General features: G+C 42.0%; 1 protein-coding gene across 4 annotated transcripts in view; it reads right to left on the bottom strand.

Annotated features, from left to right (window-relative positions):
• The window catches only part of Dclk1 (doublecortin like kinase 1), a 277,895-nt gene that overhangs the window by 4,393 nt on the left and 249,672 nt on the right, over positions 1 to 23,830 (bottom strand). For 2 of the 4 annotated variants that reach the window (XM_055596749.1, XM_055596751.1), the window contains exons 15-17: positions 22,029 to 22,109; positions 15,931 to 16,044; positions 10,786 to 10,859 (exon numbers count right to left, since the gene is read on the bottom strand). In XM_055596749.1, coding sequence (XP_055452724.1) covers positions 10,786 to 10,859; positions 15,931 to 16,044; positions 22,029 to 22,109 — 269 coding nt within the window. The remainder of the gene's footprint in view (positions 1 to 10,785; positions 10,860 to 15,930; positions 16,045 to 22,028; positions 22,110 to 23,830) is intronic. The other 2 variants (XM_055596748.1, XM_055596750.1) reach the window with 1 other exon arrangement.

The following is a 23,830-nucleotide window of genomic DNA, read 5'->3' as shown; positions in this document are numbered from 1 at the left end:
TAGAACGTCTAAAACAGCAATCCAATGGCCGCTCTGTTGAAATGTCTGCCTTGTTTCTGCCCCTCATTGAATTTTAAAGGAGCTCGTATGTGTAGTTTTTGGTCTCATACCCACTGATTTCATGAAAACCTCAGCCTCACAAACCCAAATTCCTAACTTTATTTAAAACATTGTAAAGTCACAACACATGGTATTTTCCTTTTCAAAGCAAACTGAGAATGTTCTGTTTGTGTGGAGTTGGATGTTTGTAGAAAAACAGATGTCTATTTAGTCTGTCTAACATAAAAGGCATTCTGTAGTTAATCCAAGGGTAATATAAACTCGTCTCCTGGTCATAAAAAATATAGTTGTGTTTCTACCTTTCTGGGGATGAAAAACTCACTGGCATCGGACGGGGATGCTGATGAAGGACCACAGGCAGTCAGACATGGGAGGACTCTGCGCTGCCCTGCCTGTGGCTGACTGTGGGCATTCATTCAGCTCCATTAGTGTGAAACACAAGGAGCAGGCCTCTCCTCACACAGAGCTGCTCCAGATAAAATAGGGTTCGAAAACTTAAATGGCCGGGGCTTGCAGAGGGCTGATGTGCTCTTTCCTTTTCTCTTTGTAATTTGATGCAAAGTAATGTCTTAGAATTAAGGGATGGAAGTGAGAAAAAGCCCCTATATCAAGAGAACGCCTTCTCCCTTCCTCTGTGCTCTCCCATCTCCGCAGGTGACATATCAACAAGACTCACTGAAATAGAGTTTAACTGTGGGTCTCCTTCTTGAATTCTCAGGGACCTTCAAATATTCAGTCCTCCATCTCCCTTAGATGACTACCTGTCTATTCAGCTGCTCTAAGTCACGTGCCCCCCAAATGGGACCCTTCTCCACAAACACAGAATGGAGTTGATACAGAGGCTGGCAGCATTCATGGTGAGCCCTTTCACCGACCGGCCCCTCACTTCCACTTTTCTTTCTTCAAATTGTCTTGAGGGTGCTCATACTGTCTTCCTCTCTTGCCCCTCTGCCTAGAGAAGACTTACTCTGCCTTAAGTGTTCCATTCCACCTGTCATGCCAATCTCCCTAATTACTAGTTTTCTAAATATTGACCTTCTGGGATGAACCTCTGTGTGCTTACATGTTTTCATAGTTCATGGCACTTCTTAGAAAGGTGTATGGGTTGTGATTGCATGTTCTGGAATAAGGTTCAGATGACAGTTTATATTGGATTTACAGATGCCTAGGAGTGAAAGAGGCTGTCCAGAGCCTCTCTGTCCAGGGCACTTCTTTATAGTACTGAAGCCAAGGCTCAGCATATGGAACATTTGCCCAGGTACTGCACTGAGAATAGAACTCATGTCTCTTTCACAAGGCCCAAGCAAGCATTGATTCTGTAATCTATTGTAACAACATAAAGCAGAGTCTTCATGTTTGCACTCCGTTCTCATCCCAAGTAGCAGGGAGAAAAGCCTGGCCACGGACAGTCTCTAAGACCAAAGCCTGAGTGGACCCACATGCTGCCAACCAGAGAAACTGTGGGGGAGCAATAAGTCACTATCCACCTAGTCAACCCACTTTGAATCTGGGGAACGGTGACCTCCTAGGCCTAGTGTTCAGCAAAGAAATGAGGGTTTCTTGCCTACCTGGGTCACTGAATACTTATCAATAACTGTAACTGAAGACCACCGAGTGGGTAGCTCTCTCTGTAAGCCTTTGCTCCCTGAGCCCTGGCACATCCTGTTTGTAGTTCTGTGGACTGTGGTTCATTCCCACAACAGTGTAGTGCATAGTGCATTCAGTGTGTGAATTCCTGCATAAATCATGATTGACCATTTTTCTTCCCATCTTATAGAGTCTATGAAGGGCCACGGTCAAGTCTTAGATGCCTTCTCTGAATTCGCCACAGTTCACAGCACACAAAAGATACATTATGAACTTTGTGGCTATTGAAATATAAGGAGTTCCAACAGAGGTCACCTACTTCCCTCTGGGGTACCCAATCTCCAGTACATCCTGCAAGAAGCTGACAGGTCAATTTCCACAAGGTCCAATTTATTTACAATTCCTCATAAAGTCTCAATCCTTGTCCCAGCCTTGGCAATGGACTGACAGTAAAATTTTCCAGTGTCTAGTTCCTGCTCTTACTCAAAACTGATTCATAATATCAGTAGATCCATTGTGAACCTTTAGCAGACAGTGGCTCTTCTAAAATAACATCTTTTTGCTCTGCTTACCTTAGCCAATTCTACCCTAGTTGCCTTTTGGACACCTTTCCACTCCCATACTAACTACTGTAAAGGTGATCCTACACTGTCTATGAGAGCTAAAATGGTGGGCTTGCCACTAGAAGCAAGCCCCAGCTGACAGGCTCAGGATAAACACCTACCCAGGCAACAGGACACCCTGAAACTGTCTCTGGAAATTGACCTTCACAATGAATTCCAGTTTTTTATTTTATTTTTTTAAGATGGCGTCTCAAATCCTATATGCCATGACATTGAAGACAGAGACAACTCAGTGAGAACAGTGTGGATCCAGAAGGGAACTTGGCTTTGAATGTGTGCCCAATCTACCCAACACCAAACAAAGCTAGAACCCACTCACAGGCCTGTCTGGTTCTGTACTATGGTAAATGTTGTTTATGGCTGAACCACGCTAGTCTGTGCTTTCTTCCCATAACATCATGACAGTCACTAACATACCTCTGAATTCACTTGATTGGCCTGGCAGAAGTTGCTCACCACCTGATTACCTCTTCTTTTGTGCCCAGCCTAATGTATGTATTCTCCAGCACCTAATGATAGCTCCTCTCCTACAGCACATCACCCGCTAAACTCCTCTAGCAAAAACCTTCTTGACCAAGCCTTTTGTGTTGAAGGTTCTGTTCTCTCACCACCTTTTCCGTGAAGATTTCTCAAATCTCATGTAAACTCCTCTATGCTACAACCAGAAACTTCCAGAATACTTGTCAGACTGTGGCCTATTGACTGGGCATGTATCACACACCTCTTATTTAATCCAAGATTCTTTTAGGTAACTATGCACTTTCCGGATAAGATTATAAAATAGAACTCCTAAATGCTCCATGAAAACTTAAAGCCAGAAATGAGTCTGTTTCAAATATTAGCAACAGTATTCCTATATCATAGAAAATCATTTCTCTGCTATTCATGCGTTTGCCCATTGCTGTATCTGCTCATGGTTGTTGCTGCCATTTGTGATCTTTTTTAGAGTTTCAATTAGAGTCCTCAAAATTAGCATACCTCTTAGTACAGTTGACTATTTACAGTTGGATTCTGTAGCCCCTTAATGCATTTCAGCAAGAAAACAAAACTGTTTCTAGTGATGTATTCTTAAGAGAAATTGTCATGCGAATGTGAACAAACTGGAAACCCTCCCGAAATATTTGAAGCATGATTTGTCCTCTGAAGTGTTGTGTCACACATTTAAATTCTGGGCCATTTCTGAAAGGGTGAGAGGCAGTTTTACTTATTCACTTATTTTTCAATCAAACATTCAAGATTCTCAGATATCAAAGATTCTTAGTGTCTCCTTCTCACTGCCTATTCTTTGCAAAGTGAGCATTTCTTATGGTATGGGCTGAATGTTCCATTAACATATACGACTTCCTGACAGGATAATTTTGTAACTTATTCTGCTCGGTGTTTGTGGTTTTGTTAGAACTAGCATGTGTAGACTGGCTATTGAAATCTCAAGTGCCTTTTAGTGAGTCTCCATTACATTAAGAGCCCCTAATCTCAAGACTGTTAGTATCACATTTTGATGCTAATTATCACAGGTTAGAGGTGAGCAAGGGACCCTCAGGATTCCAAGGCTGATCAGTGGTAACTTCAAATGCTTGTATGCCTTGGTTCCCATGCTGTGCGCTGGGGAGTTTAGTTGAAAGAACATATCATTGGAAAATGAGATGTTGTAGAGAAAGAGACTAATGTCAGCCCATCCTGTATCGAAGAAACACCACAAATACCCACCTCCTTCTGTTAGCTTTTGACTCTCACAAAGCCCCTGGCTGCTACTGTAGCAGGTGACAGATGGCTGTAATATGCCAGTTACCACAGCAACTCAGGTACCTGCATATGACATAGACATAGCTGGGGGTCTAAAAGGAATTAACATCTATCCTGTTTCTGGGCCTGCCGCAACACCAGGCACACTGAAATAAAAGGCAACCCTATCTAACCAGAAGAATTATTTGGCCAGTGACCTCTTCTACTGATGATGAAGTAAGCCAGTGTCCACATTCTACTCAACTTGAAAACATGCATGAATGAACTTGAACTGTATCTATCTGGTCCTGGTCCCCTGCACTGTTTAAGAGGGAAGGACCACAGTGGTGGGGGAAGGCTGTGCAGGAGGCGGGAGTATGAACTGCAGAATCAGCTTTGTCTTTACTATTTGAAGCATCATACTTCTCTGTGAATGCCTGTTTTGTCTGGTGGCTTCTGCTTGATCCTCTTGAATTAGTTTTCTGTCCTAGCTGAGCTGGTGATGTGGCTTTGGACATACCTCCTACCCGTGCTGTCTTCTTGCTTCCGTGTGCAAGCACTGAAGGAGGAGCTCTCAATGCCTGAGCCCCTGAAAATGTTCACCTATGAAATTCCACCAGAATGCTTAATATCACCATCAATCTACTGTAATGGGCTGTGTTTTCTCTTAGCAAATAATAGACTTTACAGTCTATGGATCAAAGATATTTCTCCTCTGCAATACAGGCAGGATTCACAGGGGATGTACTTCATTTCTTGGGCAGCGATGTTTTCTGTCATGGCAGTAATTATTGGATTTAAGAAACTACATTTTTCAAAGGCGCAAGTGTTGATGACTTTCCCTCTTTAGCTTTTCCTAATTTATTGCCAGCCATCACAACGAGTCTTCATTTCATTAATAAAAGAACATTATTGTGCATTTTGCCTTTTAGCCCATCCATTATTCATACTACCTAGGAGGCTGGGGCATTAATCTCAGGAACCCGCTCCTTGCTAACCCTCACTCTGTAGGGATTAGGTTATAATTTGCTTGCCATTAAAATTAAACTAACAAATCGATCTGGGTATCCCTTCTTGTTTTATCCTGTTTATTGTCATGGTCAGTACGGTTCTGTTTTATTTGGTTGTTGTGTACTCTGAGGACCTTGCCAGAGGTTCTGGAGACATAGACATGGATATTCCCTAGAGTAAAAGTCACTGTTAAGATGGCAAAAGGAGGCTTGGACAGGATAGAACCAAACAGCCTTCCAAGTGGCTTTCTCAAGGTGACTTTCTGAAACACCATTTCCCATTTTCCTGGGAAGGTTGACTACGTTCTCCTATGCCACTATCTTGACCAGACACAAGATTTTGAGATTAGGTGCTTAAAAGAGTCTCAACTAGCATGACTCTGCTGCCTTCACAGCCTCTGTCTGAGGTGCCAATGGTGGCCATCACAGGACATTGGGTTCAGGCCTCCAGAGGACCGAATTTACTTTCTTCATATGCTCTGCAGCCCCCGGTTTTCTTATGGAAGGGAAACTGAACTGCCATGTGTCTGATCCTTAACATACTAGAGAGTTAATGAATTACCACAGACAGGGTTTATCTTAAGCAAAAATTTAAAAGCATAGACTAAGTCTTACAAGTGTGTCAGGGGCTAGGTGCTTTTCTTACAAATACAGTTTTGGCTGAGCCAAAAAACTTATTTACTCTGGGCTGTTAAAAATGAAAAATCTTAGAATATCTTAGATTTGGTCTGATTACCTCAATGCTTCTGTTTTGAAAAACACATTTAACCTAAAATTTTTTACTTTGGAGTTCAACTATTCATTCATTAATTTAACAATGATATAATTTTAAATAAGTCCCATCCTTAGTCTCATGCAGTTTGCGTTTTTAGTAGATGGTACTTTTAATCCAGAACCACCTTTCCCTCCTTAAACCCAGAGGTCAGGAGACTTTGCAACAGCCCAGATAGCTAAGTTTCAGGTTCAGGACGTTTGGTTCTGACGCAGCTTCTCAAATCTGCCACAGCAGGACATAGGCAACCACAAGCAGCATGTCAATGAATGGATGTAACTGTATTCTAATAAAACTTGTTAAAAAAAAAAAAAGAAAACAGGAAGAAGGCTAGATTCCACCCATTTGTTATAGCATGCAAATCCTGTCCTAGAGGACAGCAGTTAAAACTCTTCACTGATACTCTCGGCTCTGTCTACCCTTAGGGAAGGTATGTGTTGGAGAGGCTCATTAAAGCTCAGGAGCTTACCCTGAGGAAATTATTAGAAAAATTCATGATTCCTCCTCAATAATCATCCGTTTTCCCAAGAGACTCTGTCTCTGCTCTGAGTGGATTTTTCTCGGAAGTGAAGGGAACAACAAGGCAATCCTGCCTGAATTCTGCTTTGGGGATGGGGAAGATGAGTAAGCGAGAACCCAGGGCCTTCCTGCCACCAAAACTCTCTGCTGGGCTTTAACCAAAGTTCACCTCACCTCAGGTGTTAAAGTGGTGTTTGCTTCTCCTGTATCTGAGAACCCTTTGGCTTCAGCTTGTGAACATTCACACTCTTTCTTGGTGGACTACACACTGATCCCTGGGAAGAGGGGGTTCCTTTCCTGCCGGATTATTTGTGTCTGATGTCTGCTTCTCATCAGGAAATGTGATTACTGACCCACTTGAAAAAGGTGGCAGAAATGAACATGTAGAAAAGGCTGTCCATTTTTACTTTTAAGTTAAAAAGAGGGATAGTGAAGTAAAAATAGGCACCAAAGAGTATTCAGTTCATACTGAATTGTCCGGGTCTTGGGGGTGGGGGTGGGGGAAATAGAGTCTCCCTTCAAGTCGTACCCACTGAGGAGAGGACTTAGGAGTCATGTTTTTCTCTCCTTAGTAGTTACAAGTTGAAGTTACAGAAAGACATATATGTTGTTGAAATTCCCTCAGAAGGGGCCTCTGAAAACAAATCAAATGAAACAAAATCAAAACTAACCAGCCATTGGCTTGGCTTGGCAAAACGTGGCCCAGGAGGCTCATTATTCCTGCATTTATTCATTTTTCAACTTAACTTTTTTTTTTTAACTTATTTTTGAGGCAAGGTTTCACTGTGTAGTTCTGGCTGGTCTGGAATTGCTACATAGACCAGGCTGGCCCTGCACTCATTGAGATCCTCCTGCCTCTGCCTCCGAAGTGCTTCAATCAAAGGCGTGTACCAAGCCCAGCTAGCCCTGCCTTTCTTGCCACAATAGATATGGAGTGCTCTCGATTTTTCCGGCCTGGCCTGAGACCTCACTCAGGGTTATTAAGGAACAACTGCAGGACTCAATGTTCCTTGCTTTTTTCTGGAAGCTTCTCTGTCACTAAAGTATGTTTTTGAAGTTTCTCAATGACTTGCTGGATGCTTTACAGTCACCCCTCTGTTACAGAAGAAGCTAAGGGTTGGCATGGGGTTTAGAAGGAGCATTCAATCTCACGCTGGTATCGAGGTATCTGCTTGCCTCTGGCACTCTCTGGCATTCAGTATCGCACAGCCACAGCAAATGGCCACCACGCAGGCCTCCTTGGGCATGGCGGGCAGAGGTCTGCTGCATTCACACTGTGTTGAGAATCTTATCTGGCTTCAGGAGGGACACCTCTTTCAAACCTGCACCCGGCAAGATACATTTAACAGACCCATTCCATTTAACAGCCAAGCATGACAGCGTTTAATAGCCTCCCCAAGCCAGTGCTGGCTGCCAGTGCTCTGCCTCATTACTCGCTGTTTCAGGAGGGGGGTTGAAACCAAAATGACCGTTTTAGTCATGTCATGCCTGGGAACCCAACCAGCCTTTTGTCTTATCTATCTCACCTCCCCATTTCATCTTATTCAGAATTAAAAAAAAAGTCAGTGTCCTGTTTTTGTTTTGCTTTTTTTTTGGGTGTGTGCACGCATGCATGAGTTTGTTTACTTCATTTTGGCCATGGCCCCGGTCTGCATACTTCAGATGCAGAATTTTCTTCTTCGTGTTCTTGCCCATGGCCCTGGCCACAGGGACATCTGCGCTTAAGAAAGGCAGAAATGTTTCCACTAGGTTCCATTTGGGAGGGAGAGAATCAGTGTAAAGGGTTTCCTGTGACTTGCAGCAGGGAGAAGCAATGCTTCCTGGCTCAGGGGGTGTGGAACAGCCCAGTGAGCTTGGGCTTTGGGTGGTAAGGCCTCCTAGGTAAACGGGCCATCCAGAGAATGGAGTAGGTAGAGCGTAGGGTTGTTGAGAAAGAGTCAGGGGCGTGAAAAAGAGAAAGAGGAGTACGGACCCCTATCACGTCCCCCACCCCTAAAATGTCAATCAGGAGGCCTGCACCTCAAAGGGATGGGTTTTAGCAGCTGACACCCTCAAGTGAGCTATGTGGCAAAAGCAGGTAGGACTCTGAAGTCCTCCGCCAAGAACAGTGTGAACAGCCACAGCGCTTACAAACAGCAACTGGGAGCCGGGTTGTTTGGCGGCAATGACTGTTTATGTTGAGAAGTTGGCCTGCCACCGTGGGTAGATGAATGCTCCCACTTCCATGGAGATAAAAGGGAAGCATGTGTGATCAGCGAGGAGAGCGTGTTCATTCTGGGGCTAAATGGCATTATAAAACTTCCTAATTAAGCATAGACGGCAATGAGATTTTAGTGTCATGCCTCCAGTTTAGCTTTACATACTGTGTACGCTGTTTAGTGCGGCAGTAACTATCAACATTGTTGTTACTGCCCCCAGCTGGAAAACAGAGCAGTTTATGTGTGGAAGAGAAAAGAGATTAGCTCCCATCTGCTTGTGCCCGTTACTCAGGGATGTGTCATTTTGTCTGCCTATGGGAACCGTCTCTGGGCTTGTAGTTGGTCTTTTTAATACTGGGACACATGTATTAATTATTATGTTTACGTGACACTTTTCTAGGAGTTTTGTAAGTCCTCAGGATTTTTCCTTTCCTGAAATTAGATTAATGTAGGGATGCCTTTTTATTATTTATTATCATCATTATTATTTTTTTTACACAAATAAGTGTAGATGTAATTAGACACACTTGCTGCCTGTTTTCCACCATCTATCAATTCTACACGTCTGTCTGATATGCCCCAGGACAGGAGACATAGGATAAGAAAGGCTGCGGCATGGCATGACTCAATTTGCATAAAGTATGAAAGGGAGCAAGGCTAATTACCACAGGTAGACTCTTCAGTTAGCCTTCACCCCTGGGAGAAAGCCAGCCTCTGGGAAGGGCCTGGAAGGGTGCTGGGAATGTTTTGTGCCTGACATAGAAGCTGTTTCAGAGTGTGCTCAGCATGCAAAATCTACTGGGGAGATTAGCATTTGGGAAATGAGTACTCCTCTATATTACCTTCGGTGTTAAAAAGTCAAAAGCTGGGTCTGTGTGTGGGCAAATCATAATTAAATCCCCCTCCTCCAAAGCTAATTTATTTAGGTAAATGAAACACTAGATATGGGGTCCCCTCCCTTAAATCAATCCTGAAGGCACAAAGAGCCTTTTCTGGAGAAAAAAAAATCCCTTAAAAAGTCTTACTGAGTGAGGCTGGGTGTTTTCCCATTTCAAGCCAATCTAGAAATGATCATGCCCTTACTACATTTTAATTATTTATCAGAGTGTGCCTTGTTCTGTTTTTCTAAGCCCTTTGTTTTGAGACTTCAGTTATAAAAAAATTCACTAGGAACAATAATCACAGGGAAAATTTATATGTTATATATAACATATATCTATAAACACATGAATATAAACTTTTTTTCCCAGTAAGACTTGGCAGTCTGATCCACAAGACAGTGTTAAGCAGACACTATGCTGCACCAACAGACTCCATTACTTGAGGAAAATAAATGCCAAAGCTGGGGGGAGCTTTTCTTGGCAAGTGCTACAACACAGAGCTTTTACCTGGAGATCATTTTGGAGACATTAAGGTGAAGAGAAGTTCCCTAGAACTTCTCAGAGTTCATTTCTCAAACCATTGCAAGCCATCTTGCTTGTGGGTAACTCTAGAGAAACACACATACACACAATGCCCCTTGCAGGAGCTGCCAGGGCCATTGACTGGAATAGGAAACGATGGGAACAGAATTCATAAGCTGGTTAAATAAGTCAATACTTCCCATAGACCCCCTTGCTCAAGCAGATAAGCCAACTAAATAATCTGACAATTACAAAATTCAGAAAGTAAATTCATGCAAGTAGCTAATACATAGAGGGAGTTTTGGGGAGAGAAGGGGGGAGGAAACGGTAAAACAAAAACAAAACAAGAAGGTGGAGAATTTGAAAACACAAGCTTACCAACACACACAATGCATTCTGTAGCCCACTGTACTTGGAGGCATTTCTACTGCTAACGTGTAAATGCATTGTTCCATACTCTGAGAAGGTTAAGGCTGGGCTGGATGACTTTAAAATGACAGTATATACTTCTATAGAACACACACTAAAGTGCCACTGTAGTTCCATTCATTATAGGACAGAAGTACACTGGAAACATCATTGCTGCAATCAGCAACAACAGGCAAATGCTTTGGCATTGGCACGGAATATACTGTCCTTTTAACCATAAGGGAAATCGATACTGAGCATGTGCGATGGAAAGAAAGCTGGCAAATGTCAGTGTGAATAATGGGTGAAAAAAAGGAATGAGGGGGTGTGGCATCTCAATCAAGATTAAAATGAAACTGATAAAGCAGCATATGGACTGGGTAACAAATCAAAAACATGTTTATCCGCTGAAGGAACTGGTAAATGGAGACTGCCAGCACGTTGCCATGGAAACACTGACTGTTGAGCTGCACCATCTCATACCTTATCCAATACATTCCTGGTTGTTGGTAGTAGTCCAAAGACCCTGATCTCTTGATGGTAAACCCGTGGTCCAGCTGAGCAGAGAGAAATGGGGCAACTCAGTGGATCAACATTGTGCTCAAGAATTAAGACTCCAGTCCAAGCTCTTCATTAACTACGTACGTACACACAGTGATGAGGCCTTTTCTGCAGAGCAGCTAGCTAATAACATAATCTGCACATTGAAAATAAAATAAAAATAAAGAAACACAAATCCCTTACAAGTATCCCGGATGCCAATTTGTTAGGATAGATCTCTCTGTCAAACAGGTATTTAAAATATACATTTAACAGTGTCCTCAAATTCAAAAGAAATAAATACCCCTTCTTCTGTTATACAATAGAAAATGCTTGACAGTTAAACGGAAACCATTGCTAGTCGCTGTGAGCACGCAGACAGGACACCCTCCCCAACCATACCCAGTAGGCTTAAACTCACAGCTTTAAAATTATGAAATAAAAGAGGAAAAGAATGAGGAAGGTGCACAATCACAAACATTTAGATTTAAGAGACACTTTATCTTAAAAAATATATAGCTGTTCTTAGTTATACTCCTCGACTACAGAGATGACATAGTAGAGTTTCTCTGGGGAAATAAAAATTAAGTGAAACAGCTTTTTGTGAACATTAAAAGCACATACGTACAGTTATGTGCTTAGCAAATACAGCACATGGTAAGTTGGTAGTACTGCCCATTCTGGAATAAGATGTTAGCTCTTGGCTACCTAAGAGTAAAAGCCTCCGTCCCCAAGTCTGTAGAACAATAGTCTTGCTTCTTGCCTGCACGCCTGTGCTGCCCACCTGGGGACGCACCTTGCTTTGGAAGAGAGATTCTGGAGTTCTTTCAAGTGTCTCACTGATTTGATGCTCCTGACAGAGTCTACTTCTAATTCACAAAAGGCATTTCAAAAACATGCCAGGGCACCAGGCGTTCAAACTAAAAATCACTCTGAAGATTTGGTGTTCTGATTGGAAACTAGGCTATAGTAGTGTTCAGAGAATGCAATGTGTGATTTTAATCTCCAAAATGTATTCTCTCTCTCTCTCTCTTTTTCGAAGAAAATAATTGTAGCACACTTGCTCTCCAGAAGCTGGTTGTTTGGCCTCTATTTTAGGTCACAAAGAGGGTGACATGTAACTAGTTCTCTACTGCCATCTACAGGCAGAGTGCCATAAAGCAGGGCACAAGGGCTATTGAACCATGCTCCCCAGCATCACAATTACTAGCTGATTAGTATGGATTTGTTGAATTAGACCAAAATGCTCTATTTGCATGAGCAAAACTCGACAGGACAATGTTAAAGCATTAGGAAAATTATCAACTAAAACAATAAACAGTATTAAATGGAGGAAAAAATTGGAAGTGGCGTCTTAGGCATGCGCTCATCAAGCTGTGAAAATCTAATCACACCTCCCGCCCCCCAAGCTCTCAGAGAGTCCACCATGAAAATGTCATCTCTAATTCCATTTCGTGTCTATAAATAGAATTTTAATAACATTTTGTTTCCTTTTCTCTGTTCTTCTCTTTCTTTCTTTCTTTCTTTCTTTCTTTCTTTCTTTCTTTCTTTCTTTTTTCCTTTCCTAATTGCTATGAAAGGTGGCAAGACAATGGAATCCTTCTCAGAGGCAGAATATCTCAATTTCAAAGACAGCGTCAGATCCTCCACTGACCACACTGCAGGACTTAACAATGCTAGATCATCTTCTGTCCTTTCAAAAGGGCCCCACCACTCCCAAGAGCTCCAATTGATAATTACTATCCCAGCCAACTCTGGCCCCTGTGGAGCCTTCGCATGGACTAATCATTTGGACTTCCTTTGGTTTCAATAATGTGTGGAAGGAGAAAGAGGGCAGAAAAGTGTCAGCACGAACAAGGCAGCATGTTTCAGACCATGCATTCTCCTGTGTGTCAGAAACGACACCTGTAAGCAGAGGAGGGTGCTGACCCTGTATGCCCCTTTGTTCTTCTGTCACTCAAGAAAACAAAGCCATAAACTTCTTTATAGTCATTGTTGATCTGTGCCAGGTAGATTTCTAACTAAAGAAAGACAAATCCTATGTAGAGACCAATGGCATGACTATTGGTTTCCAGAAAAAGGAGGAAAAAGACAAGAAAAGAAAAGACAGCTTCACAAACTGACACTACAATCTAATTTTTAAAAATTCTAAAAGTAAATATAATTTAAAAAAAAAGAACAGGGCTATGTGGAGATAAAGACAATTTAAAGTAAAAATTTACATATTTCATAGCCTCCTGGGAACACATATATGTTCAGGGGGAAATCTGTTTGAAGGAAACATTTTTTTTTTACTTTAATTTATCAAACAGAAATAATCACTGTTTTATATTTATTAGAGAAGTTCTTATCATGGGGAAATAAAACCAGAATTATTAAATTGTCAAGTGATCTTTATAGGCATAATATTCATGAAAGGTATTTATTTCACCTTTCACTAAAGTCCTGTATCACAAAAGATTATTGCATTGCGGTCGTACTCAGAGTTTGGAAGGGAATATTATTTAATGCTAGGGACCTTTTTCTTGTGATAAAACTGCTACTAATACATAGTCTTTGTACGTAGGACCAGAAACAAATATATGGAATTTGCCAATGTTATTCTAAAAGCTAAGAGCAAGGCAGCCATATTGGCCAGCTTCTAATTCCCAGCTCCGCCTCAAGCCTTGAAGCTTTCCAGGGCTCCTTGTAAAAAGTGAAGATGCTGGTGTGCGAAAAGCCTTCTGGAGAAGCTACATAAGTTTAGACCCTTTCTTTTGAAACTGACATTGATACTTTTTCATAATTGAGATTTGAATAACTGTGGCTAACATGAAGATTATTCCAAAGTGCTGTGCAATGCCTAAAGCACCTTAAGTATGCACTCAGTTCGTGTGCAGTTCAAAGTTACACAGGACATTCTGCAACTCGTATTTACATTGTGGTTTGGTTGCCATGAAAAACATGTCAGTGATAAACTGAGACCTCTGTATTCAGAATATCAGTCATGCTGGGCACAAGGACTCACACCTCAGGAGGCTGAGATAGGAAGGTTGCTTCAGGTTTGAATGAAGCCAACCAGGGCTACATAGTGAGTTCTAGCAGCATGGTGTACAGGGTGATGGTGAGATCTAGGTCATCATGGTGCATGGGGTGAGACCTTGTCTCAAAAAGAAGAAAGAAAGAGACAGAAAAAATAGACAACAAAAAAGACAAGAAAAGGAAAAGAAAACCCAATAACAAAGCAAAGGAAAACAAAAGGAAACAATTGCATTCAAATTGGTGTAGTCGTGATACTTAGAAAAAAAAATATATATCAGTGACATCTGATATTCTGTTGAGAGATTTTGATGAAGTTTTAAGAAACTAATAAATATTTGGTTTCAGAATTTATGTACCTGTTTAAAATAGGATTTTCCCTCAAAAATGTATCCTTTGCTAACTGGAAAATCACACAAAAGTTTCTGCTCATAGTCACTACAGGGCTACCAGAACACTTTAAACAAACCGTTACTGAATAGCTAAGGCAAACTTAACCAAAGACCAATTAAAATGAAATTAATGAAAAACAAACAGACAAAACCCAAATGACCCAGGTGGAATAGACAATCTCTGTAACAGCAATGAGCTCTAGGTAGGAGCAGAGAAACATTTCTTTTTGTGGACAGTGGTGTTTGCCCCCCATTCCAAAATGATGGCCCACTGGAACCAAGTCTTTTGGAATACCCAGACCTATGAAAATAGAACTTTGCTTTAGCTATGTATCCCCAAGAGGTAGTAGCTTGCAAAAATTCCTGGTGGAGATTAGGTGATGACAAAGAAGGCTGACACTATGGAAAAATATGGAGGACAGTTGATTCTTTTTTTTCCCCCATTGAGTTTTGGAAAGAGATAAAGAGGCAAAAAGAACAATATGAGTGTGTAAAACCTCATCATTGCTGAGGAACATCTGAAAGACTTCACATTCTGTGGGCAACCGTCTGTTTACTCATGTGTCATCACCCATACTGTATTGGAAAAAGTCCCTGGAGGACTGTGAGATGCGAGCAGCAAGACCAAGCACATCTCTGTGCCCCTGGCAAAGTCAGGATGTCCCTATCCAATGGTTACTAATGAAGACCTGCTTAGTGACCGTCAAAGTGGTCACTTATGTGGCTCTTAGCTTTGGCACTCTAGCATGATCAAAAACATAAAAACAGAACACTGAAACACCCACAGAAAGGGTTAACCACTGAGCACTGCTCATGAGCTGAGCAGCAGGGTTGGCCCACAGCATGAAGACTCTCCCAAGACTAGCTAAGTTAAGACTGTCTCAAGTTCTTTGTTGAGAAAAGGGAAAGAGCCTGAGCAACTCTCACACTGCATGTGCTGCTAAAATGTACAGACTCTGGCTAAAGAGGAAATTGTTAACAACTCAAGTTATGTGAGACATTGATTTATGCACTTTAGAATCTGACACCAGGAAGTTGGAGGTTTAAGTATTTCTTAGACCAATTTAATCTTTGTTAGAGAAGCTATCAAGTTACATGTAGTGTATGCCTGCGTGTATAGAACAGGAAAAAAAATTCAGTGCACCCTCATCAAATAAAATGGTAGATGATAAAAGATTCCAAGTTAACAAATTTCTAAGAAGCAGGACCTTGTGACGCCACTGGGTGTTCCCAGCAATTTCGTCTTTCTGAAAACCAGTGTTTGCTTTCTGCTCTGTTCTGGCTTTGATCTAGACTGAATATTATTCAGTGTCTACATTGCTCCAGATTCTCTCCGCTGTGCTATCTCCCTCCTAACTTCCCTTTCCTTCCAGGGTTTAGCAAAAAGATGCAGAATGCTTTACCAGAGGATTAAGTTCCCACTGGCGTAGAGTCCAGTTTGGGGAGAGCTTTTTTTTTTTTCTTAAAAAAAAATCATGAAATTAATATATGCTGCTAGGTACCCTGGAGGTGTGGGGTAATGAGGCACCCAGGGAAACATTCCACACACACAGACTGCCTCCCCCGCTGTCTGAAGAAATGACCCACTATGCTGAATCTGGGAGGAATCTCCCGAGGAAGACCTGTCTCTCGGGAGGGCTGCTTTTAAAAGTTAGAGGTGGATATTTCAGATGCTTACTGCTATGACAGAAACTCCAGCTGCTGTGCTGTTCGGCTTGGGGCCCGTGTTGAAATGCTTCTTGATCTTGCCAGCTACTGACAGCTGATGCTCATTTTCTGGGAGACCATCATCCTGGAGGATAAAAAGAGTGAGAAACAAAGGGGGAAAAAAGGGCAAAAAATGAGATATGCGGAAGTGAGGTCAACATCTCTGAATCCCAGGTCAGGATCTTAGAATCAGAAGAGGTCAGAGACCAACCAGCCAAGGTTTTCTCATGAAGCTGTCATTAAAAGGCCCCCATCCACTGTCTTTCTTTCCTGTCTGTGTTTTAATTGCTGGCCCTATACCATCAGGCCTTTGGAGGTTTGTCTCCAAATATTCTGACTTTGCTTTCTAATAAAATCTTTTTTCAACCTTGGCTCCATGGACATATGTTCAAGAAAAAGTTAATACGGCCAACCCCAAGCCCCTCAAAGTTAGCATGTTTTCCTGTCCCTCCTAGCCCAAGATTTAGATCCAAAGCTAAGGAGACAACAGACCTGGTCATATGCATGGCCATAAATAAAATTTTTTTTTTTATAGCTTCTTAATTGGCCAGCCTAAAATCCCAGACAACCCTCTGGGCAAAAAGTTCTTCCCTAAGTTTTAAATCCTCTTTACTGCCTTCAAATCATTTGTTATTATGACTCTGCCATTTTGACGTAGCCCATGTTAAGGCTCCTTTTAGCTAAGGCTTCTGCTCTCTGCAGGACAAAGCACTCTCTGGGACCAACAGTGAGCAGGGCTGTAAGCGCGCATCACCAGTTACTAGTTCACAGTCCTCGAATGCACAGATTGTCTTGCTCCCTGCTGGATCCCCAGGTCTTAGTCCAGTGCCTCAGCACAGGTCACACATTTGATAAGCAATCATGGAATAAATGCAGGTGCGTGAGGAGAGAATTGCTCTCCGCCATTCCACAGTGGACTTCCTTCCCATTCCCCAGCCTGCTTCTGGTTCTAATCTCCTAGTGACTCTTCCTAAGGTTGGGGGTTCAGGCTTCCAGCCTTGCATTTCAGTGAGCGTTTGTGCTTTGCTGGGGCTGTCACAGCAGTTCATGTAGTTCACGCAGAGGCAGTGAACGACACCCAACAACTCACAGGTTGTCGGAGATGCTTTGGACTTCACAAGTCTTAGAACATTTCCTCAGTGAAGTTAGGTATCTCAGTTCCAGGAGGCAACTCACCTGTATGCTCACACACACCACATGCTCACATATACACTCCCACACACACTCCCACACTCCACACACTCGCACACATCATAAACTCACACATACATACTCACGCACATACTCACACACACCAGTCACACACTCAGTCACACACCACACACACACACACTTTCATACACATACATATTCACACACACACGCAGAGTTAAACACACTCACAGGAAGAGTCACATACCACCTACCCACACACCACACACACTACACACACTACACACACACACACACACACACACACACACACACACACTGCGGACAACATGTCTTCAGCATTTCTTAATACACTTTTTTGAAGGCCTTGAGCAAGTCAGGATTAAAAGACATAAACAACTGGATTTGGGGGGGCTCTGCTGTGTACCCGAGCCATATAGATTGATGATGGGAGTTAGCTAACTTACTGCCTTGCATCAATGCAATAAATAGGACTCACTAAAAACATGCATTTTCATATATACGTCTTTATCACTATCACTTAGAATAGATTACGTGCCAAAAAACGTGCTATGAATTTTCTCGATCTGACAAACCTGGCAGCATTTTACAAATAGCTGTCGTATTATTACCATACGCTCTGGTCTGGGAGTCATTTTTGGAGTTTGGCTCAGGCTGGTTGTGGTTTAGGGCTAGTGGTTTGTGATTTAGAAACTCCCATCCGCCACTTGGCAGAACATTGCAACTGACAAGAACAAAATTAGTTTGCAAAATGGAAAATGAACTCTCCCAGCTGTCTGCAGGAGAGCTCACCTCCTGGTCTCCATCCTCTCAGGGTTGCTGAGGAAGCGCTGTGGGGAGGGAAGCGGGGGCTCGGATGTGAAGTCACTCAGTAGAGTAAATTCCCTCCTTCCTTGGGGAAGCATGTCAGGGTCACGCATTAGAAAAGCTGCCTTCCCCATGGCTTTTTGGGTTTGAATCAGGGATCTGGTTTCCAGTCTGTTTATTGCCAGACTTTATTATTAAAAATATCTGTAGATTTATGAGAAGCAGGGAAGCCCTGAATAGTTTACTATGAGGCTATTCTGATTTAGCTTAAAATAATCCCGTCTCATTAGCATGCTCTTTAATAACCACCGCATTTCACCTCCCAGCACACTGTCCCCACTGTTCCTGTTAACATCCCCAGCCCCACACTACCCCAGGACTCCAAGCCTTCGGCACTCAGTCTGCAAATCATGCTGCACGTGATGTAAGAAAAGAGAATGCCCAAATGGAGGTGACTTTTCATGTCATCATTTGTAATTTATGAATATGGTTAGGTAATTTTACATTTAATTATAATGTCACGAGTTCATTACTTATCGCTCATTCTACCTGCACAATAGGGAATGCCTCTGTATTCTTGCATACCTGTGGTTGAATTCTATTGGTCAGCATAGGCTGTCTTAGGATATCATCTAGACCTTTTTCTTCTCCCTGTTGTTCTCTTTTTCTTTTAGAGTGTCTTGGATCAGCACTATCTTTCCAAAGGAATAATTAGGTAAGATAAAAGAAGCAATAGTACATTTAAAGGCTAAAAAAGAAATAAGAAGTCTAGGCTTGGTTCTAGAACTAGCTGAGCTTATTTAAGCCAGTCTTTCCATTAGAATAGAGAGTCCTAAAGCTAGTCTGAGGTTATAGTCACCGGGGAGCTTTGAAAAGTCTCCGCACTCAGACATAGTAACAGAGAAATAAAACTAGAACCTCAAAGGGCGGAGCCAGTCATCACACCTTCATGAGACTCCAAGGAGTGTCATGCTTTGATGTCTTTGTGCCTTAGTTTCTTTCACTCTTAACTCAGGTAAATAATGAAAAAATGTAAATTAGTAAAATGACAGCATCTGAGAGTATATGGAAAATAACACAGGCTAAGGTAGGTTAGCAATTCTAGAACAAGAACAACAAAACACCAGGAAAGAAATACATAACTTAAACATAATGATACTCATTTGATCCTAGTTACAAATAGAGATTTTGTTTTGGAAGTGTCTGACTGTCTGAACTTTTCCCTCAAGATGTACTATTTGTCAATAAAGCTCATTTCAGTGAAAGTGACTGCTCTTTATTCCTAAAATGACCAAGATATGTTAAGCTCGTGGCTCTACAAGAGACGGTCAATGAGGTGAATGAACTTGGCTGTGGCAGATCCTGTTGGCATTTTGTAACCGCAGTAAAGCCTCATCCACAGGGCTGCTGCCATACACATAATGGAGGAGGAGCTTGTGGCATATAAATAGGAACATTTGGGGGTTGATGGTTTGTCTTCCTTAATCCAGCTACCCACAAACCAGTATACATACTTTCATTTTGTCACTGTATCACAATAGAAGATACGGTTGCTGGATTTACCTAGACCAAATCCAGGAAAAATTTCCTAAGTACCGAAGGGTTGGCCCTCAAGCATGAGATTCCTAATCCTTAAGCATGAGATTCTCTTCGCATCCTCCTAAGAGGCAGGCTGATTGGTTTTGTTTTCCCCCATCTATTCTCTCTGGCAGGAAAGAGGTTTGGGGAGAGAAACCAACTTGCCTGAAGTCACACAGGTGGGTGAGCCTTCATTCCTCTCTCTCAACAAAGGTTTCACATCTAGGATGCCTTTGTTCCTGTGGCTCACTGGACTCAGCGTATGAGCCAGCTGCCACCCTTGGCATGTTCAAAGCCAAAGAAAGTAAGGAGTAAGGTTGGTACCCAGAATGTATTAAAAAAAATTAAAATAAAAATGAGCTTGCTAAAAGGACGCTCCGTGATGAAGGTTAAAATAAGTGATTTTTGCTGACTCTATTTAAAAAAAAAATTCTACTGCCCTTCTGCTCTATTTCCTGTTTTATAAGAAATCACCTTTTCAATTCCAAGTGGGTCAGGTGGAAGGTCATTGTATCAGCAACACAGAAAATCAAAACTAATGAGAGCACAGGAAATGTTTTCTGCAGACATCCAAAGGGTTTACATAACTATTATTACTTTTAGCCCCCTCAGGGAGAGGCTTTCCGTGGTGGCCAGATATAATCTGATTGCCAAATGCAAAATGTCTTGTTAAATTTATATCCCTTTAAATCCCTAATTCATTTATTTTGATGGCTCCGTCTTTGGCGTGTTGACCTTAACAAGCCTAAGCACCGGTTACCAAGGCTTACTGTTAAAATTTATTATTCGGAAGCAGAGAAAACAAGCAGTTTCTGACTTGTTTGCCATATAAAGATAACAAAAGTAGAGCCAACACTTTCCACACCAAATTTTAAAAGGGTTTTCTACAACCAATATGCATTCCCCCCCCCACCCCCATGAGAATGTCAAGTTTACTCGAAAGACTTACAGGGATATTTTATCTCATTTTATATCTGGATCTTATATTTGCTTTTTCAAGAAAGTCTTGCGTGTTTTGAGAATCTCAAAGAAAAATTGAAATGAAGCAGAAACCTAAATGTCCAGAGGTCTGAGAGAGAGTAAAAACAGGTTTGGGTATCTAAAATGGCTCTTGTCATCTACAAACCCCTTTGCTTTAGAAGATAAGGCTTCAGATCTTACTGTTCCGTGTGTGGTCACCTAGTTCCATGTTTCCAGTAACCCCTCCCCCCAATTAATTTGACAAGTTGTTAAATTAAATGGCTCTTAAGTGAACTCACAAAGACCATTGTAGATTTATTACCACCATCAAGACAACCTGCAGTTGGCCTGTAGCTCTTCCTTCTCACACACCTGAGAGAGGGTATGACTCCCGAGTAAAACCAACTAGTCTGAAAAGGGTACTGACTTGAGGTAATGTTACCATATGGCACTTGTCTGCTATATTCCCTGAGTTTTTGCTTATTATAAGGGATGGGCGGACTTAGTGTGGTACACTATACCCTGTAGACTTTGAGCTTGAAGTGTGGGATGTTTGGCTACAAATTCTTTCTCTATTCTAAGTGTGACTGCATTGGAAAAATCATATCCTGTGGCCCCAGTATTCTCGTCTGTGAAGTGAGTACAGTAAGACTCACATTTACTATCTTGCAAGCTTGTTACCAGGCTCAAATAAGATGCTGTCACAACCTTCCTAATTTGTAGAAAAAGACAAAAAGACAATTTTTGTCTTAGCATCCTGATGTAAACACAAAGGTTAGTGGGACTCAGGGTGATTATTTCTGAATGGGAGCTGGCCTGCTCCACTGTCCCAGGGATGAGGAGATGAGTACCTTGCCCATCGGTACCACATTCTGGAGACTCTGCTATGTGCTATGTTTCAGAGGGCCTAAAAGAAACCTTGGCTCACATCCCTACATGCTTATATTCATTAATATTCTCCTGCTGTATGAAGATAACCTTACCAGGCTTTATGAGTGAGTTCATCCAGACATGGGAAGCACTGGTTTGCTGGTCCATGACCATCAACTGATCCAGCAGAAGCTGGATCCAAGCATATGCTACCCTGCATGCCACCTCACCTGTTGAGTGTACTTCCCATCAAGCCTTGCTCTCCATAGCTGTTTTAGAAGGAAGCCACATGTCGCCTTCCATGACACTTCAGAGGAAGGGAATAAGGACATTTTGTTACCTTCAACCTAGAGCTACATCTGGCAGTTCTGAGGAGAGGCTGGCAGAATCTGTATCAGTGAACTAATGATTCTGTTAGTGTTTCCATGCACAAAGAAAGCCGCTGTGAGGTAGGAGGATCAAGACCACGTCCATATCAACCTCTCAGTTCTTCAGGAAGCAAGCAAGGTGGACATTATCAGAAGCCTCCATGGAATATACGGGTGATTTTGTAACCGGCACACTTTGCGGGGGGGGGGGGAACCAAGCCAAACACAACACTTCAAGAAAGGGGCGGTCCCACTGGGAAACCTGCAAATACACTTTTGCCGGCAGTGACGGAAGAGAACGAAGCTGACTTACATTAACCCAGGGATGCTCAAGGACCTGCACAGCTGAAAATCTCTGGTCCACGTTCACCAACAGCATCATGTTGATGAGCCCCTGTGGAGGGGAACATTAGATTCTGTTTATCCGACCTTGGGGAGAAAAGCTGGGGTTTGCAAATTTGAGCTTGAAAAGCTCACCACCTAAACCCCGTCACTCTACTTACCCATGACTAGCTAGATCATATCTTCACATATTAAAGAGAACGTCCCATGAACTTTTGGAACACAAACACGCAGCTTAACTGATGTTAAAAAAAATCAAATTAATGTTGAAGTAAATTTCATAAAATGCTTTCAGAAGCAAAGTGGTTGCTCATGTTAAATAACAAGTGATCCACCCTTCTGTTTGGATGTTATAGTTTAAAGCCAGATTTCTTAGTTGCTTAGAAGTCATATTAAAAATAAAGAACAACTTTTGGGGCTGGAGAGGTGGCTCAGTGGGTAAGAGCAATGGCCGTGATCCAGAGGACCCAGGGTTCAGTTCCCAGCACTCATGTGATGGCTCATAACCACCTGTAACTCCAGTTCTAGGGAACTCCTGCCCTCTTCTGGCCTCTACAGGTACTGCACACAGGAATTGCTTATGCATGAATGCAGGCAAAACATTCCTACTTATGAAATAAAAATTAAAAAAAAATCTTTCAAAAGTACTTTAAATTTTTGTTTTGACAGACTAAAGGAAAAAATGGCTCCTCGCCTCGATTTCCAGGCAGCATATCAAGGATTAAGGAAAATAAATTGAAGAGAAACTGCTAAAAGCTGTCTAGTAAAGTAGGGAAAATATTGTCTGGAGATAGAGATACCGCTCTGGGCGGCACACTGACTCTGTCATGTCTCTGTCCACTTTGGATTAGAAATGGATAGATACACATTCCTTCTGTGCCACATGGGATCCCTGCTTTCACTTTCTTCATTCCTTTTCCAACGTGCACAGTCTTTATTAAAACAATGAGTGTCACAGAGCTTAGAGTTAGTCACGTCAAGTCCTCAGGCTATCGAGTGCTGGCTGGAAGAGTTGAGTGCACTCCTGAAGACCTATGTTGGGGTGTTGCTACATATCTGAATTCCTGCACTCGGGAGTCCGAGTTAGGAGTGCTCAAGACTAAGCTGGCCTGGGATACACAGTGAAACTATATTTGTAGGTGAGAAGACCTTTGCTTATCCCTCAGATCTGTCACCTTGGGGCCCTTCTTTTGTATTTCTCTCAACTATTGATATTTTCCTAAGTTTAAGTGTGACACGGTAGAAGAAAATGAGGGGCTGGTGTCCAGCAAGCATCATTTTATATGCACAGAGCTCATGTCTAAGAAGAGGAGTTTTACATGGGACTCCAATTCAAGAGATAGAGAAAAAAAAAAGTCACATGCACTGAATGACCAGATCAATACTGAATTTTCAAGAATTTTAAGTCAGCACTTCTGTACACAAAACAGGTTGATTATCTCTTTCTCAAAGTGCCTTTTGGAGTTTGGATCTTTGTTTAACTTAATATTTGCAGGCACATAATGGTCTCTTGAGGATGAAACACAGATCAAAACATAAAATTTAACTCTTTCATATGCACCATATGTAAATAGTCTGAAAATACCTTTCCACAGTATTTTTAGTATGCCTGTATTTGACTCCAATCTGTCATAGGAACAGAATTTTCTATTTGGGATGACATGTGTTGACACTCAAATTTCAGATTTTACTGCATTTGGATTTGCGGGTTTTCAAATTAGCACTGCTCAATTTATACACATTTGAACAAGATTTCTCCCGCCCCATTCACTG

Source organism: Psammomys obesus, unplaced genomic scaffold (assembly GCF_907164565.1).
Source record: "Psammomys obesus unplaced genomic scaffold, mPsaObe1.curated_primary_1811, whole genome shotgun sequence".
NCBI lineage: Eukaryota > Metazoa > Chordata > Mammalia > Rodentia > Muridae > Psammomys > Psammomys obesus.
Note: the sequence above shows the minus strand (reverse complement) of the source record. Positions and strands in the feature narration are given on the sequence as shown.